General features: G+C 32.4%; 1 protein-coding gene across 2 annotated transcripts in view; it reads left to right on the top strand.

Moving 5' to 3' along the window:
* Positions 1-850: 850 nt before the first annotated feature.
* Positions 851-15,525, top strand: part of LOC106664056 (DNA topoisomerase 2-binding protein 1-like) — a 72,639-nt gene continuing 57,964 nt past the window's right edge. For both annotated transcript variants that reach the window (XM_024227569.1, XM_024227568.1), the window contains exons 1-20: positions 851-1,146; positions 1,401-1,540; positions 1,620-1,752; positions 1,837-1,944; positions 2,043-2,244; positions 7,121-7,339; positions 7,399-7,542; positions 7,613-7,692; positions 8,221-8,511; positions 11,179-11,263; positions 11,327-11,521; positions 11,581-11,756; positions 11,855-12,021; positions 12,082-12,538; positions 12,673-12,870; positions 12,935-13,027; positions 14,118-14,180; positions 14,246-14,361; positions 14,419-14,558; positions 15,200-15,285. In XM_024227569.1, coding sequence (XP_024083337.1) covers positions 1,051-1,146; positions 1,401-1,540; positions 1,620-1,752; positions 1,837-1,944; positions 2,043-2,244; positions 7,121-7,339; positions 7,399-7,542; positions 7,613-7,692; positions 8,221-8,511; positions 11,179-11,263; positions 11,327-11,521; positions 11,581-11,756; positions 11,855-12,021; positions 12,082-12,538; positions 12,673-12,870; positions 12,935-13,027; positions 14,118-14,180; positions 14,246-14,361; positions 14,419-14,558; positions 15,200-15,285 — 3,189 coding nt within the window. In that variant the 5' untranslated portion in view covers positions 851-1,050. The remainder of the gene's footprint in view (positions 1,147-1,400; positions 1,541-1,619; positions 1,753-1,836; positions 1,945-2,042; positions 2,245-7,120; positions 7,340-7,398; positions 7,543-7,612; positions 7,693-8,220; positions 8,512-11,178; positions 11,264-11,326; positions 11,522-11,580; positions 11,757-11,854; positions 12,022-12,081; positions 12,539-12,672; positions 12,871-12,934; positions 13,028-14,117; positions 14,181-14,245; positions 14,362-14,418; positions 14,559-15,199; positions 15,286-15,525) is intronic.

Below are 15,525 nucleotides of genomic sequence, written 5' to 3'. Positions count from 1 at the left end.
AGATGCGCTATAGCTACAGTTGTATGCTTTCCTCGCCCAGCTTATAATCCTGGCCCAACACTGAAAATGCTGAAACTCAGCTGACAGACAAATGCAGCAAGGACAGGCAGATCAAAACTACAAAATCTCATCTAATTTGGCCAGTATTATTAATACGTTGGCACATCCTGTGGGTTGATACTCTTTCCTCACCCAGCTAATAATCCTGGACAAACACTGAAGATGCTGAAACTTATCTGACAGAACAGTGCAGCGAGGACAGGCAGATCAAAATAAAAAATTTCATCTACTCTGGCCAGCATTATTGTGTTGGCACATCCTGTGCGCTTGTAGTTTTCCTCACCCTGCTTATACCCTGATCAACTGCTGAAGTTGGTGAAATGTAAAGATATTTTCGTTTTCATCTAAACAAAATGAACAAAGCATTTATTGATTGTTTTGTGCCTATCCACTTTGGCCTGTTCCACATACACCTCATAGAAGTTGATTCTTAATCTTAAAATAGGCAAAAAGTAAAAAATAAAAAATGGGATTGCATGTGTTTTATAAATTCCAAATTTGAAGTCCAACCCTGGATGTAAAAAGAGAAGAAAAAAAAATTTGTTATATTTTAAATATTTCACGGGATTGTTTACGAAACTTCTTCCACGAGTATTTATCTTTGAATATTGTTTTCCGATCATGGCTGTTACAACTATAACAGATTTGCTTAATTTACGGGTTTATCAAATGTTGAGAGAAAATTAAAATCGACTAGTTAACTAGTTTGAGCCCCAACTGTGATGTCACCAAATTGACCGCCGCCCCCGTGAGGGGAAGTTTGGCGGGAGAAAAGGCGGGAGGTTTCAATATGCAACCCGTCTCCCTCGGGTACGGTCGATTCAAAATTAACTCTTATGTCTGTCAATTTCGGCGTTTTGTACCGCGTTCCAGTACGGGCCGGCAGTTTTCGATCACCGGCCTTTATTTGACACGAATTTCTTTCCTTTATTTATATTTTGGAGTTTTTGAGTTTTTTAAAAATTAAGTGCTCGTCCTGTCAAAGTGAGAATGAGGCTTTTAACAGGGAACGCCAATGGTAAAATAACAATATATTTTGTTCAAAATGCCACCTCGAACAACAAAGACATGCGGATGGCTTTTACGGTAAGATAATTACCTCCTAAAGATTATTAAATAAAAAAAAAAAAAAAAGAAAAAACAATGGCTTTATTGATCGTTCATGAAATACATAGAAGGCACAGAAATTATGCCAAACGTAATGAAAAGTAAATCGTCAATTGTTTTTAAAAGTTGTCTTCACGCCATTGTTTCATTTCATTGTTCGTTCTGCTGTCACCTATGAATAACATGCCATTAAACATCAAATGTTTTGTTTTTTAATTAATCTTCAAATACAGGCATGTCAAGAAGCACGGTTAAAGGCGGAAATAGTGTCTGAGGAAGATGTGAATGATCTACCGCACGGTCGAACCGTTGTGTTCGTCCTGGAACATTTCAAGGGAGAAACGTTTCAGTTTCTCTCTTCAAAAGAATGCCTGTGAGTATTGCTTGAAAAATTTACCTCGATGCCAGGATTGGAGTTAGATTTGTCTTTATTTTTATATTTTTATGTTCAGTGTCGTCGGGCCTAGATGCTTGTGTAGCTGCTTGTCAAAAAAGATACCTATTCCCGAAAATGAATCGCCTGTTTTTACCATGGCCATGGCCGGAATTGTCGTCACTGCTTCTAGGATGTCCAGGGTGGAAAAGGTAATACAGCGAACCGAAAAATTCTGTACAAAAGTTTTTTTTTTTTTTTTTTTTTTTTTTTTTTTTTTTTTTTTTTTTTTGTAGCAAGAGCTCGCTAACTTTATCGGATACATGGGTGGAAGTTATACTGATCAACTGACAAAGGCAGTGACTTATTTGATTAGTGATGAGGGCAGATCCCCTAAATGTGAGGTAATTTGTTAAATTTCCTCTAAATATTTTCATTTGGCCAATTAGGCTAGTGCCATGCAGTTTCTTAATTTATTTATAAATATTTATTTGTTTGTTAGAAAGCTATTGAGCTTCAAATACCAATTATGTGCAGCAGCTGGGTCAAAGCTGTTTGGGATGCATCGCATATTAGAGATGCATTGGCGACAGATGCCGAATTCTTGAAATACCGACTCGCTCCTTTTAAAGGGATGCACATAACGTGCAGTAACTTGCCGCAGTCGACAAAACGAAAACTTCAGTCATTAATTGAATCACATGGTATTTACCTTTAATTGTATTTTTCTATGTGGTGTTTAGTGACCATTAGTTAATGATTATTCGGATATCGTGAGATAGTATTTTTCTATTTAGAGCCTATATCTATCTATCTATCTATCTTTTTCTGTCAAATTAACTCTTTTTGACTCCAAATTAACATTTTTCATTAACCCTTTTTAACTTCATATTAACTCCTTTTAAGGGGAGTAGTCCACCCAAAAATGTTCAAAAAAATTGTTTAAAAAACTGGAAAATGTGACAAAAATAACAAAAAAAAAAAAAAAAAAAAAAAAAAAAAAAAAAAAAAAAAAAAAATTAAAAATCAGATAAAACTATCTGAAATAAATATTTAAACCTAATGCCATAAATTGGACTTGACTACTTTTTGGTCTAAATAATCAAGCTCACCAATTTTTTTGCTAGAGCTGTGTACACCGATAGAATCTGAATGAGAAGAAAATGCATTATTGAAGTACTGTAGTTCAACTCAAAATTATGCTAATAAACACAAATTTGTAAACAATTAGTTGATTTGAAAATAATTGAAAACAAAGATGGTGCAAACTGTACTAATACAATGACAAAACAATAAAAGTAACACCTTTTGGTGAAACAAAACAAAAGTTATTCAAGAAAGTTTTAACAATGTTAAAGAGATAGATAATACACTGAGAAAAAAATAATTTCCTCAATGAATCTAGACGTTAAGCAGTAGAGTCACCTTAGAAACCACAAACTGCTCTCCTGTAAAATTTATTTTTACATTTTGTTAACATTGGTACCTTTTTCTAGAAAACTGCTGAATCGATTTCCAAGTTTGTTTTGTTTGTTTGATTCAGCACATCAAGGGTTTGTTTTGCGAGTACAGTTTTTTGGTTGTTTGGGTAAAACAGCTTTTAAAAATTTTGGAAAAAAGACCAACTTTTGGCAGTTTGTAAAAATTCAATGAGTAGGTTTTAAAAATTTTCTTATTAACAAAATAGAGTTTCAATGGTAAAATGATTAAAAAAAAGGTAGGTTGATTGGACAACTGGTGGTTGAGAAAAAGGTCCCTGAAAAACTTCGTTTTTTTTGAGGGACGGACTGCTCCCCTTAATTTTATATTAACCGTATCTTTTAAGCGTTTTAAGCATAATGGTATGAAATATGAGTATGTCAAGTAAAATTCCTCTATATTTGCTTTTTTTTAAATATAAAATAATTGAGCTGTTAGAAGTCCATATGACAATAAATTGTAATTCAGATTAAAAGTTTATTTTTTCTCTGTCAAATCAACACTTGAACTTCCAATTAACTTTTTTTTTTTTTTTTTTTTTTTTTTTTTTTTTTTTTTTTTTTTTTTAAATTCCAAATTACCCATTTTAAACTTCCCATTAACCCTTTTTCAGATGTGACAAACACAGCTCCTCTCTTAGAGTAGGCTTCAAACATTTTATCTAATTTAAACTATTTTTATTTTACAATCAAACATCTCACATCTCGCCCTTAAATGAAAAAGAAAAAATCAAGTTAATTACTGTCTGGATTAAGCATGAGAATTAAGCAAACAATGACAAGTTAAGTTACAAATTTTAGAGGTTTACTACACAGGTAATTTTAGTTACTGCACATCAATAGAGACAAACACAGCTTCAATTACCGAATAGACACATGTAAATTCAGCCGCAGCTACGCTAATATCATAAATCAAATTCGATATCAGTAACGTACATAGAACACACAAAACATATAATACAACATATGAAACAATCATTACACTCCATACATCCTACAATTCTACATAGTCTAAATCTCCAACAATCTATCTCCCCTCTAATAATCCCATCTGTAATAATCATGAAAAGCTAACCAGGCCTGAATTTTTCCATTGTCAGTCCCTTTTGCTTCAAAGAAGACTCCTCATAGAAAAATGAAATTCTGTTCATACTTCCTTCCCCACTCCTTCAAAATCAAAATATATAAACAAAAAAACTTTAATATCTCACTAACACTCTCAACACGACACACAAATGACACATCTACACAGAAAAACACTCTGAGAATACAAGTATTATGATTAAACCTAAATTTTCTATATTCTGTACATCGTTGTATAAATTCATAGTCATATCTTATATGTATTTGTATAATTTAAACAATGTTTATGTGCTACTTCAACTAAGGAAATATCAAAAGTAAAAAAAAAAAACATTTGAAAAGTATCTTTTTTTTTCGATTTATCCAAATTGAAGCCTCGGTTGAGTCGAGAGTTGCGAGTTAGCGACTTTGGCCTGTTGCTACTTCAAATTAATTTCGTGTATCAATCTTCTTAAAATCAAAATATCCACAAAAACTTTATGAAACTAAGGAAATATCAAAAGTCTAAAAAAACATTTGAAAAATATCTTTTTTTTTATTTATCCAAATTGAAGCCTCGGTTGAGTCGAGAGTTGCGAGTTAGCGACTTTGGCCTGTTGTTACTTCAAATTGATTTCGTGTATCAATCTTCTTAAAATTTGGTCAAAATATCCACAAAAACTTTATGAAACTAAGAAAATATCAAACGTCTAAACAAACATTTGAAAAAGTATCTTTTTTTTCTATTTATGCTATATTATAAATTGAATATGATCTCAATAAAGATCAAAATGTTGGCATGATAAAGAAAATGTTTTTCTAAATCTACATCACACCAGACCACGTCTCATGAATTCTAAATAATAATAACTATACACTAACATATTCTTCTTTATTACCACTGCTTAGAATGCTGATGTCTCATTTGATCGTAAGGGGCATTTGCTAGAATGACTATTACAAATAGTCAAAACGAGTCACACATTTGAGTTGAATAATTCTTTCGGTTTCTTTCAGTACCATTGTCCATCTCATGTATTGGAAGGAAAACCCCTTCTTTAAACCATAAAAAAATTAGGAAATGATATGAAATGTATATGTATGTATATTTGCGATTTTTTTAAATATAAAATAATTGGGCTTTTAGATCATATGAAAATTAATACAGTTACAATTAAATTTAAAAATAAAGGATTCTTCTTTTAATTTGAGATAAAGTGTTATAAAATTAAATATAAAAACATGATTCTTCTATTAATTCAAGATTTTTAAATATAAAATAATTATTTGATATTAAAAAAATCCCTTATTAATAGAAGAATAATTTTTTTCCTGTTCATATGGATTTGTAAGTCTGTATTGTTTTAGCAATTAAAACTTCGTTTATTGACTTTTTGGAAAAGATAGTTCTAATCAGAGAAGTTTTTTTGTAGTAAAAAAAAAACTTGCTGGCTAAAACGTCTGTAAGTATTGGGTTGTCCGGAAAATAATGCAGGATTTTNTTAATACCAAAATCCTGCATTATTTTCCGGACAACCCAATAGAATCATCTTTTCCAAAAAGTGAATTGCCGTATTCGAAATGCACCTAAAATAATTTCTATTTTGTCTTATTGTGTCAATCTCTGCTAATTTCCTGGAAGATATTATATCTTTTATGAAATAAGGATTTCTTCTCAGGGGTATGGTATCAAGATTTACCTCAAATAGGCCATATAATAACAATGTGCTGGTAAAAACCTCAAATATTTTATTTATAAAAACCTCAAATATTTTATTTATAAAAAACTCAAATTTGCCATATAATGTGCAATAAAAATATGAAAATACACAGCGTGATTTTCAGAGATCACCCGAATAATTTTTACCGAGATTTTTTATAATGCAGAACAATTTTTATTTCTCTTTTTAGACGTGTTCAGTTTGAAAGGAAATAAGGAGATAAAATTTAATTGTATATTTGTACATGTTGTGATTTAAAAATTAGTATAATTGGTTGATTATATAATAAATCGCATAAAATACCTCGAGGAATATTGAGTACTCTGGGGTGAAAGTGTGTTGTCTGAATTTATGAGTATGAATGGAGGGTTTAAACCTACCCTTAGGAATATTGAGTATGGGAGAGTGGAGATTACCAGACTTGTCACTTTTGGGAGGAGACAGGATATCGTCATCATTGGAATATCCAGTACCATGACGCCAGACATGGCTTTCTCTCTGGGGGGGAGCACATTTTTGGAGGCATTGTCTGCCAGCTCTGCCGTGGCATTATGGGAGTTCTTCTTTGCTTTGTCCAGGCGTTTCAGCTGGAGGGGCAGGGCTTCTATCGCTAATGGAGTTTCCAGGGGAGGTGGAAAGCATGAAAATCTTTGTGTGTTATGTGTTTATATGTTCTCTTGTTCTCTTAATTACAATTTGACAACCTGAGGTATTTTTGAGAGGTTAGCAAGATAAAAAAACAGGAAACAGTTTATGAGAATCAGTGGCAAAGATGTTCGAAAGAAAATAAACAAAACAATGAATTTTTGATTAAGGTGTAGGGGGCCAGTGATAATCACTTATCGGCCCATAAGTAATACATACATATAAACCATTTAAGTTAATTATTCTTTTTATCTAAGGTCTTGGTTGAGATGAAAAAGTTAGTGTCACGAGCGGGACTCAAACCCACGTCCTTTGGCTCAATACGCAGCTGCTCTAACCACTTGAGCTATTGTGACAATTGGTTAGAGCAGTAGCGTATTGAGCCGAAGGTTGTGGGATCGAATCCCACTTGTGACTTTGCATCTCAACTAAGACCTCAGATTAAACAAATAATTAATTTAAATAATTAATATGGTCAATTATGTCCACTAAACATGTATGGATTAACATATAAACAATGTTTTCGACAAGAATTAATTTAATGGGTAAATAAAATTTTTACTATGCTAAATGGGAAATTTTATTTTTATCACACTTTTTGTGTAAACATTTTGAAGTTTTAATTGCTTGAAAATTTGGTCTGTAGTGATCTGTGTTGCAATTTATATTTTTAGGTGGTGTCTACATGCCAACACTGGAACAAAACAAAACTGTCGTTTTAATTATCGGGGAAGCAGAGGGGAGGAAATTCCAGCATGCTCAACTTTGGGGCATACCTTGCCTGACACCTTCATGGGTGTATGAATCGGTTGAAAAAGGCGCAGCTGTCAGATCGATAGACCATATCGTCGTCGCCAAACCAAAATCTTCTACGCCAACTTCTGAACCCAAAAGTATGTATCATGTATATAATAATACAAACTAAATCGTTTAAAATTTTTTTGATGTGCAGGTTTTATGACCAATTCGGATATTTCAATTGTTCCCATGGCACAAGATGTATCAAATATGGAAATTGATGAGACTAACATGAGTGTCGCCAGTTCTATGTTGATACAATCTTTACCAAAAAAAGCGGCCAAAAAACAATCACAAGGTATATATTTACAAAAAATTAAAATGAAATAATAATAATTCTGCATAAGTAAATTACTTTGACTTTTAAGATAATGAGTACAAACAATTCATGGAGGAAATAGATTTAGTACAAGCCACAAAAGCAGGACCTTTTCTTGATGGCTGTAAGGTAAGCACTTTCCACATGCATTGTTACTGTGTATGAATGAACTGATCTTTTTCTGAACTTTATATAGCATAAACCTTGTGAGATATCTTATTAGGGTCTGTGGGCGAATATGGCGAAATGCCGGTTTTTTTCTTCCCATCCACCATCCCGCCCTCCTTCAGGGAGACCCTTACTGGTATACTGTGCCAATAAGCTAAAATTTTGATTCAAAACAAGGTTGAAATTAATGCCTTTCTCACCCCTTGATTAATGACATGGCTAAAGTAATATAATTTTCCCCTCATTCAAATCTATGATTATTATTCAGTCAAATTTTAAAGAATTTTCCTATATTCTATTATTATTTATTCCTTCGCAGTAAATGGGAAGTTGTGCTAACAGGATTTCTGCTTATTATGCTAATTTTTATTTTTTGTTGGTTGAAACATTTATAAATAACTTCTATGCTTGTGTGCATCTGTGATCATTCTGATATTAACTCTACAACTATTTAGCAAACAAAAGTTAACACGACTGTGAAAATTGCAGATTTACTTGAGCGGTTTTACACCACAGGAAACGGAAAAATTGAAAAAAGTTATTAACAGAGGCGGAGCGACAATCTATACAAAAATAACCGATCGCTTAAGTCATATTATCGTTGGAGCATTTGACATTCAAGATGCGAAGTTGCTTGTTGAACTTAAATCGAAACCGCATACAGTAAAGCTAGAATGGCTTTTAGCTTCAATAAGACAAAAAAGTGCTGCCTCTATTGAACCGTACCTTTGCTTGCACGGATCTACTGCTCCTCCTCTTTCATCTCCTCTGAGCCATAAGGTAAATCAGATTAATTTATATAATTTTGTCACTGTTGATTTTATATCAAGGATTTTGTTTTTAATTATAAGTGAGCTACGATTTTTTTTGTCTTGCTACAAGAAAAGTTTAATCCTCTTCCTTCAGTGCAAACCATTTTATATTAAAATTGTCTTGTTTATAAGTTAAGTACTTTAGTTACTTTCTGTATAGCAGTGTCTTCAATTTGTAGATCAGTTAAACTTACTCTTTTTCTTTTCTTCATGTGAAATTTTGGTTTAATAATTTGCTTCACCTCACTAGTGGAAGGACATAATATCGCTGATTAAAATGAAACTTTTTTCCATGATACGAAGTTGAAAAATATTAGATACGTGTTTGAGTATTGCCAATGGGTTGGCACTAAGAGCTGAGAGATAAAATATTTTAAGTAATTTAGCTAATTTAAAAATATGTTTTCCTGCCTTTGTTTATTTATTTCAAGGATATTATGTATATGCCTATTTTTTATATGTTCGGGATAAGAAAAGGGTAATATTGGACTAAATGAGATCAGATATGTAAAAAGATATAATAAAAAAATAATTTAAAAAAATCGGATTAGTTTTAATCAACCTTTAAGGCTCTTAAATATGCATATTGATTTTTTTTAAAAAAGGAAGCATTTTAGGAGGGGGGTGGATTTTCTCAAAAACTTGTATGTGGGGCTTTTGGTGTAGAAAATGAATATCAACATTATTTCTTACTAAAAATTATAACCACTAAGCAAATGTGGATTAAGTTGTAATAATGATGAATTTGGATGAATTCCAGAGTATTTATGAATTTTTAAGCGATGAGAAAAAAATTGACCCCAGAGAATTCAGTCCAAAAATGTCGTATTGTTGTTTGGTATGAGAATTTTATTTAAGGGCTTTAATGAGTGCTTAAACAAATCCTTATTGTGTTCTCAAAACAATTTTTTTTGGCCTACTTTATTTAACCCTCTCCATGACATGATTCGGCTGTTGAGTCACAAATTACTTAGAACTTTTGTATTCTAAACCATTTCAAAACCGTACTTTGATGACTTTTTCTTCACTTATGTGTGAATGAGGAAAAACATGTCCATGCTGAACGAACAAGAAAAAACAACTTTAAATAAGAACAATTAATTTTTTCTCTAATATTTACAGTTCTTATTATCCGTTTTTTTAATTTTTACAAAAGGGGCGACGGTGGCCGCAAGGTTTAGTCTTTGACACGGCGCTCATCACTGTAAAGTAAAGGTCCCGGGTTCAAATCATTTACAAATGGTTTTTTTTTTTTTTAAAACACCGGCACCTTGAGGGTTTATATGACGTCTGCTGTTGCCAACCCTCGTTAAAAAAAAATTACAAAATTAATTTAAAAAAGAGACTAAAAATACATTTAAAAAACAGTGTATTTACAACAATAATATATATTTACAATATTTTCATTCACTTGAATTGTTTAAAATTTTAAAAAAAGTTAAAAAAGAATGTGTGGTGATTAGTGACCGTTAATCGATTTCTAAATAAATTAAAAAAGAATACAAAATAAAATTATAAAATAATAAAATAAAACAAAAAAAGCAAAGAAATTATTTACAAATGGAAAATATTAACATTTTTTCATTACCTGAATTATTTAAATTATTTGTTTTTGTGAAATTCAAAAAAATATGTTATATTGTATGTTGTTGCACCGCATGCAGTAAATGTTTAGGTTCGGATGGCCCCGGCTGTGGATTATAATTACTGCACATGGTAGGGAAATAAAAATATAAATTATAATATCAAAAAGCTGAGAGGCAGTTGATGAATTTTGTAAAACGATATTTACCTAGGTCATCCTGGCTTCCTTTCATTACATGAAAACGGTGGTGAAATTTAATTAGTTACATAGATGTACTGGTTCTATAATTACATACTTTGTCAAAATTGGTTTCCAACAAAACTGGACACAAAGTAGGTAAGTTAAAAATAAAATCTTTCATGTAGAAGAGAAATCATTCAGTGATTTTTTTTTCTAGTTACTAAAGCATAAAGATGTATAATATTTAGAGACGGTTATGTAATGATTATTTAGAAATCATGAGGTCTGGTGTGATGTAGGTTTAGAAAAACATTTTCTTTATCGTGCCAACGTTTCAATCTTTATTGAGATCATCTTCAGGGCCTGAGTTTTAAGAATATTGTTTAAATTGTATGATCTCAATAAAGATCGAAACATTGGCACGATAAAGATGCTATCTAGCGGTTTAAGGTTATAGAGACCTAGGAATGATTTTTAGTCTAAGATAGGCTTTTCTGAACTTTTGAACTATGGGGGCATTATACCACTGTTCTTACTAAAATGGGGAAAAAAAGTTGAATTGAAGAGAGGGGCTTGATTCCACTCTGTGTTCACCCATATTACAGTCACCCACATTGAATGTGTTAAGACGCATTTTGATTATTGGAACTGTTTATGTATCTAATCTCATTTAAATGATCCTGAATAGTATTTTCTTTTCTGGGTTCCTAGAGCTCAAGGACACTGGGACATGTGTCCAATATTTTTCAAGCTAGTATCACTCAAAAAAAGTTTCTTTGAAATCAGTGTGTAGCCCCTTTTTATTTACAAATAACATTATAATTAGAGGATTTGTTTATATAAAACAGTTTGAATTGTACTTTTGTCAAGGGAGTGGAACTTCTAAAATCCGACATTAATGAGCCAAACCAAACCGTATCGAGAAAACTATTCACAAAAGATCAGGTTTCGATATGTGAGTAATTCACCTATAAAAGAAACAATTCAAACAATTTTAAAATTTGTATATACCTCTTAGCAAATGAACCACCAGTCCAGGATGGAATATTGAAGCTGAGAGCACAGGAAGAAATGGACAATTTAAGAAAACAGAACGAAACACAGAAAGAAGAAACTAATGAACCAAATGATAATGGCATAAATGAACCTGCTCAAAATGATGCCAACTCAACAAAGAATGATTCATCCGTAGTAGTTGGCCCGATATTCGAAGGTAAATTGAAATAGAATATTTTCCTATTGTGATTCATGCTATATAAATTTATATTTTAGGATTTTCATTCGTTGTTATTGGTTTTGATGATGCAAATACGATAGAGGAGTTGATAAGAAATCTACATGGTAAAATATATTCAAACAAATTCAAAGGAAAAGTTGATTATGCTGTTGTTCCACTCATCAGTGCAATTAAAGTTAATGCAAAACACATAGTCACGAGCCTTTGGGTGGTTAGTATTAAAAAATTTATCGTCATTTTGGTTGATTTGACTAAACCAATAGTCATTTCATTTATCAATTAGTGTTTTATTTTTTCCTAACTCTTCAGGAGGACTGTTATGAACAGGAAGCCATCCTTGATGTCGATTACTTCCATAAACCTGTCATTGTCACATTGGGTCAAAAACCTTTATCAGGGAGTGTAATTTGTATATCAGGTATCATGGGGAAAGAAAGAAATTTCATAGCCCATTTAGCAACTGCGCTGGGTGCAAAGTAATTTTCTTAATTTACAAGTCTTATATAATTTTATATATATACATTTTTTATTTTAAGGGTTCAAGATTCGTTTTCCCGTAAAAATCACCCTGATAAAGGTATTGAACGTGCGACTCATCTAGTGTGTCAGACAACATCTGGAAGTAAATACGAAGCCGCTATTAGATGGGGCATCCCGACTGTCAAAAAAGAGTGGTTATTGTCATTGCTTGAAGACGGAGCAACGGCCGACCTCGACACGCCTTCTGTCAATAATGAAAGGGAAATAATCTCAACGCCTGTAAATCCGGCCATGAGGAGAGTGATCGAATCAACTCCTTCTGAAATTAAAGCAACACCATCCACTTCGAAACGAGTTTGTGATGTGTTTGCTTGTCCTGAGAAACCTAAAAAAACCATATCGGCAGAATCGTTAGAGCAAAACAAGGAATCTCTAAAAGATGCCAGTGCAAAGATGAACATCTCCCTGAAATCTATAGATGAAAATTTCTGTACACCGGATGCAAATAAACAAGTAATTCTTTAAAAAAATTTACTTACAGTTTTGTTAATAAAAAAAATCTTTTATATTGTTTTGTTTGCTTGTAATAAAATTTTTATTGACTGCAATCTTTAAAAACATCAAAAGGAACATTTTATTTTTTCCAGTTTTCATTCACTTCATCCGGAAAATCTCCCTTTCACATGGATACTCCGGACACCCCATATGGTCGGGTGTTCTTGAATGATGGAGATGTACTGAGCCCTACTGCGAAGAAGAGCTGGAAAAAGTGGATCGATAACCTACCAGAACTTTATCAAAAGTCACCCCAGATTCAGACATTTCGTAAAAGACGTCCGAGCACTGTGCGTACAACTTAGACTATAAAATAATAACAAGAACGATTCTGTAATTAGAATTATTTTTCAGCCGCTTAGTGTAATAATGAAGCAACTTTGGGTGAAATTTGGTGATGCACAAATAGAAGGAATCGATCAAGAAACAGGCGACCTCCTACCTGATGTAATATAACTGAATAATAGAAATAGTTAAATTGGTTATTGCTTTTGTGATAAATTTCTTAAAGAAAGAAATATAGACGTAATTGTAATCAGTTCTTCCCTGGAGTAGACAGTGCTGAAACTCAAATCCTTTCTTTCTATTATAAACTATCTCATATGAAAATCATATCGTGTTACCTACTGAACATCAACCTCTCTGATCCATTGCATCTTCTGTGGTGTTCTGACAGGGAATATCTTAGGCCAGTTACTTTTTACCGTATACTCAAACTTTGCTGTTAGCACAGTCTCCCTTAACTTGACAATACCAAATAATCCTACATATACCTCCTGCAAGAAATCCACAACCAACATTTTACCTAATTACCAACACAATTAACACTCCACATTCGACCAATATCATCATCATGCTGTATTCGCCATTTCAACATCAGTGAGCAGTTATGCCCTAGAGTCTTTCTAGATTATGTCTGGCACCAGGATCAATTGTTGAAACTTCAATCTCATTCTAACATTTCGAACCCTCCAAGACCACCTCGTTACCTTAGAACCTCCTTAAATGGAATAAATTTTAGTTCTTTTAGCTCCTTTAATGGAGTTTCGGACTGGAACTGTATGGGATAAAACAATAAAATCTTAGGATCCAGTACCTCCAGTGAAAAAGTCCTCCACAATCAACAATGCTGTTTTCTTCATTAGGAACCACACTGGTCACTCAGACCTCTGAATTGTTTATGAACTGTTATAACCGCCGTGGTAGCCGAGTGGTTAGTGTGACAGACTCTCGGCTTGTAGACCCCGTGGTTGTGGGTTCAATTCTCGCCGTTGCCTCTGGCCTTTTTTTCACGATACCCATCCCCCCAAAATGAGTATGCATAACATTATTTTTTGTCTAAAAAAAAAAAAAAAAAAAAAAAAAACCGAAATCCCAGTACATGTTGTTCATCTTTCCACTCTTATCCTTAACTAATGATTGAGCATTGTTGTATTCTAAATTTTATACTACAGGATAATTAATAGTGGATTTAGTTAATAGATATTTATTTACACTGCTGACTCGAGTTTTACCAGGTATTTTTCATATTTTTCAGGGACCATACAGAGAATGGGCACATGAAAATGAGACTATAAAAGTTACACCTGACAATACCCAAGTACGTATTTTCCCGAAGTAGATTTCTATTAATTAGAAATATTAATGTCGTGCTATTATTTGTAGGAGTTCAAAGAAAATAATAAAAATAATAGTAGTGGTGGTTGGTTGAGTAAAGATCAAGGTAAAAAGCCAAATAACAATCTTAGTAATAAGGAAACAGTGGAAGAAATAAAAAAAATGTAAGTGCAAATTTATATTTTTTGATGTTTTTTTTTCAGTATTTTTTTTTGTTAAAGATGTACCGAGGGGCTACATACAACTAGTGCACAGTCGACTAAAACGGTTCTTAGGGAATCTCATGACCAGAAATCAGTAAGCTCTGATTTGAACAATGGATCAAAAACAAAAGAAGAATCCAAATGCCAACCATCAACGAGTATGTTATATAAATCTCTTGAATGTTACATTTAATATATTCCAATTAATTTTACTTTTTAAATAAAGTCTTGGTTGAGAGGAAAAAGTTAGTGTCACAAGTGGGATTCGAACCCACACCCTTCTGCTCAATACGCCGCTGTTCCACTTGAGCAGCTATCGTGACTTCGATCCACTCGGACAGTAACTACTTATCTCAATCTTATCCTCAACCAACAATCTTTAGAATTTTGAAAATGTCGTGTAATCAGGATTCTATTGTCAGCGACTTATGAAGTGGCCACAGGGAGATGTTAGTGAAGAGATTACTTCTTTAATTATTATTTTAATCTATATATGTTTAGCAGTCATAATAGACCTGTTTAATTATTTCAATTAATTATATTTTTTAACTAAAGTCTTGGTTGAGATGAAAATGTTAGTGTGTTGAACCCATGACCTTCGGCTCAATACACTGCTGCTCTGACCAATTGAGCTCATGATACTAACTTTTTCATTGCAACTGAGGCTTTAGATAAATAGTATAATTAATTGAAATAATTAAATAGGTCAATTATGACCGCTTAACGCATATGGATTTAATATATTACCTATGTATGTTTTTTATTTAATGAAATCAGATAATAATTAGTGTTGTTTTAGGCTGGGGGAGTTCTAAAAGGACTAAGACAAGATGTGAAATGGATGAAATGCCTGCTTGGGATTTTGGAAAACCAAATACACTTTCTGTAAGTTTTTATACGTATTTGAAAATGTTGAATAGAATTGTTTCCCTTTCTGTATTTTGTAAATATATTTCCTGTCGCATGCATGTATACAATGCAAAAAAATATCATGATATTTATAGTTATAAATAATAAATATTATATATATTGAAATANATCACTTATACATTGGAGCATTGTAATTTAGAAAGATTGCAATTCAGAAAAGGCGTAGCTGTTTTAATGGGCCATTTTCCCAATAAT

Source organism: Cimex lectularius, unplaced genomic scaffold (genome assembly GCF_000648675.2).
Source record: "Cimex lectularius strain Harlan isolate CLEC.00 unplaced genomic scaffold, Clec_2.1 scaffold127, whole genome shotgun sequence".
In the NCBI taxonomy this organism is placed as follows: Eukaryota; Metazoa; Arthropoda; class Insecta; order Hemiptera; family Cimicidae; genus Cimex; species Cimex lectularius.
Note: the sequence above shows the minus strand (reverse complement) of the source record. Positions and strands in the feature narration are given on the sequence as shown.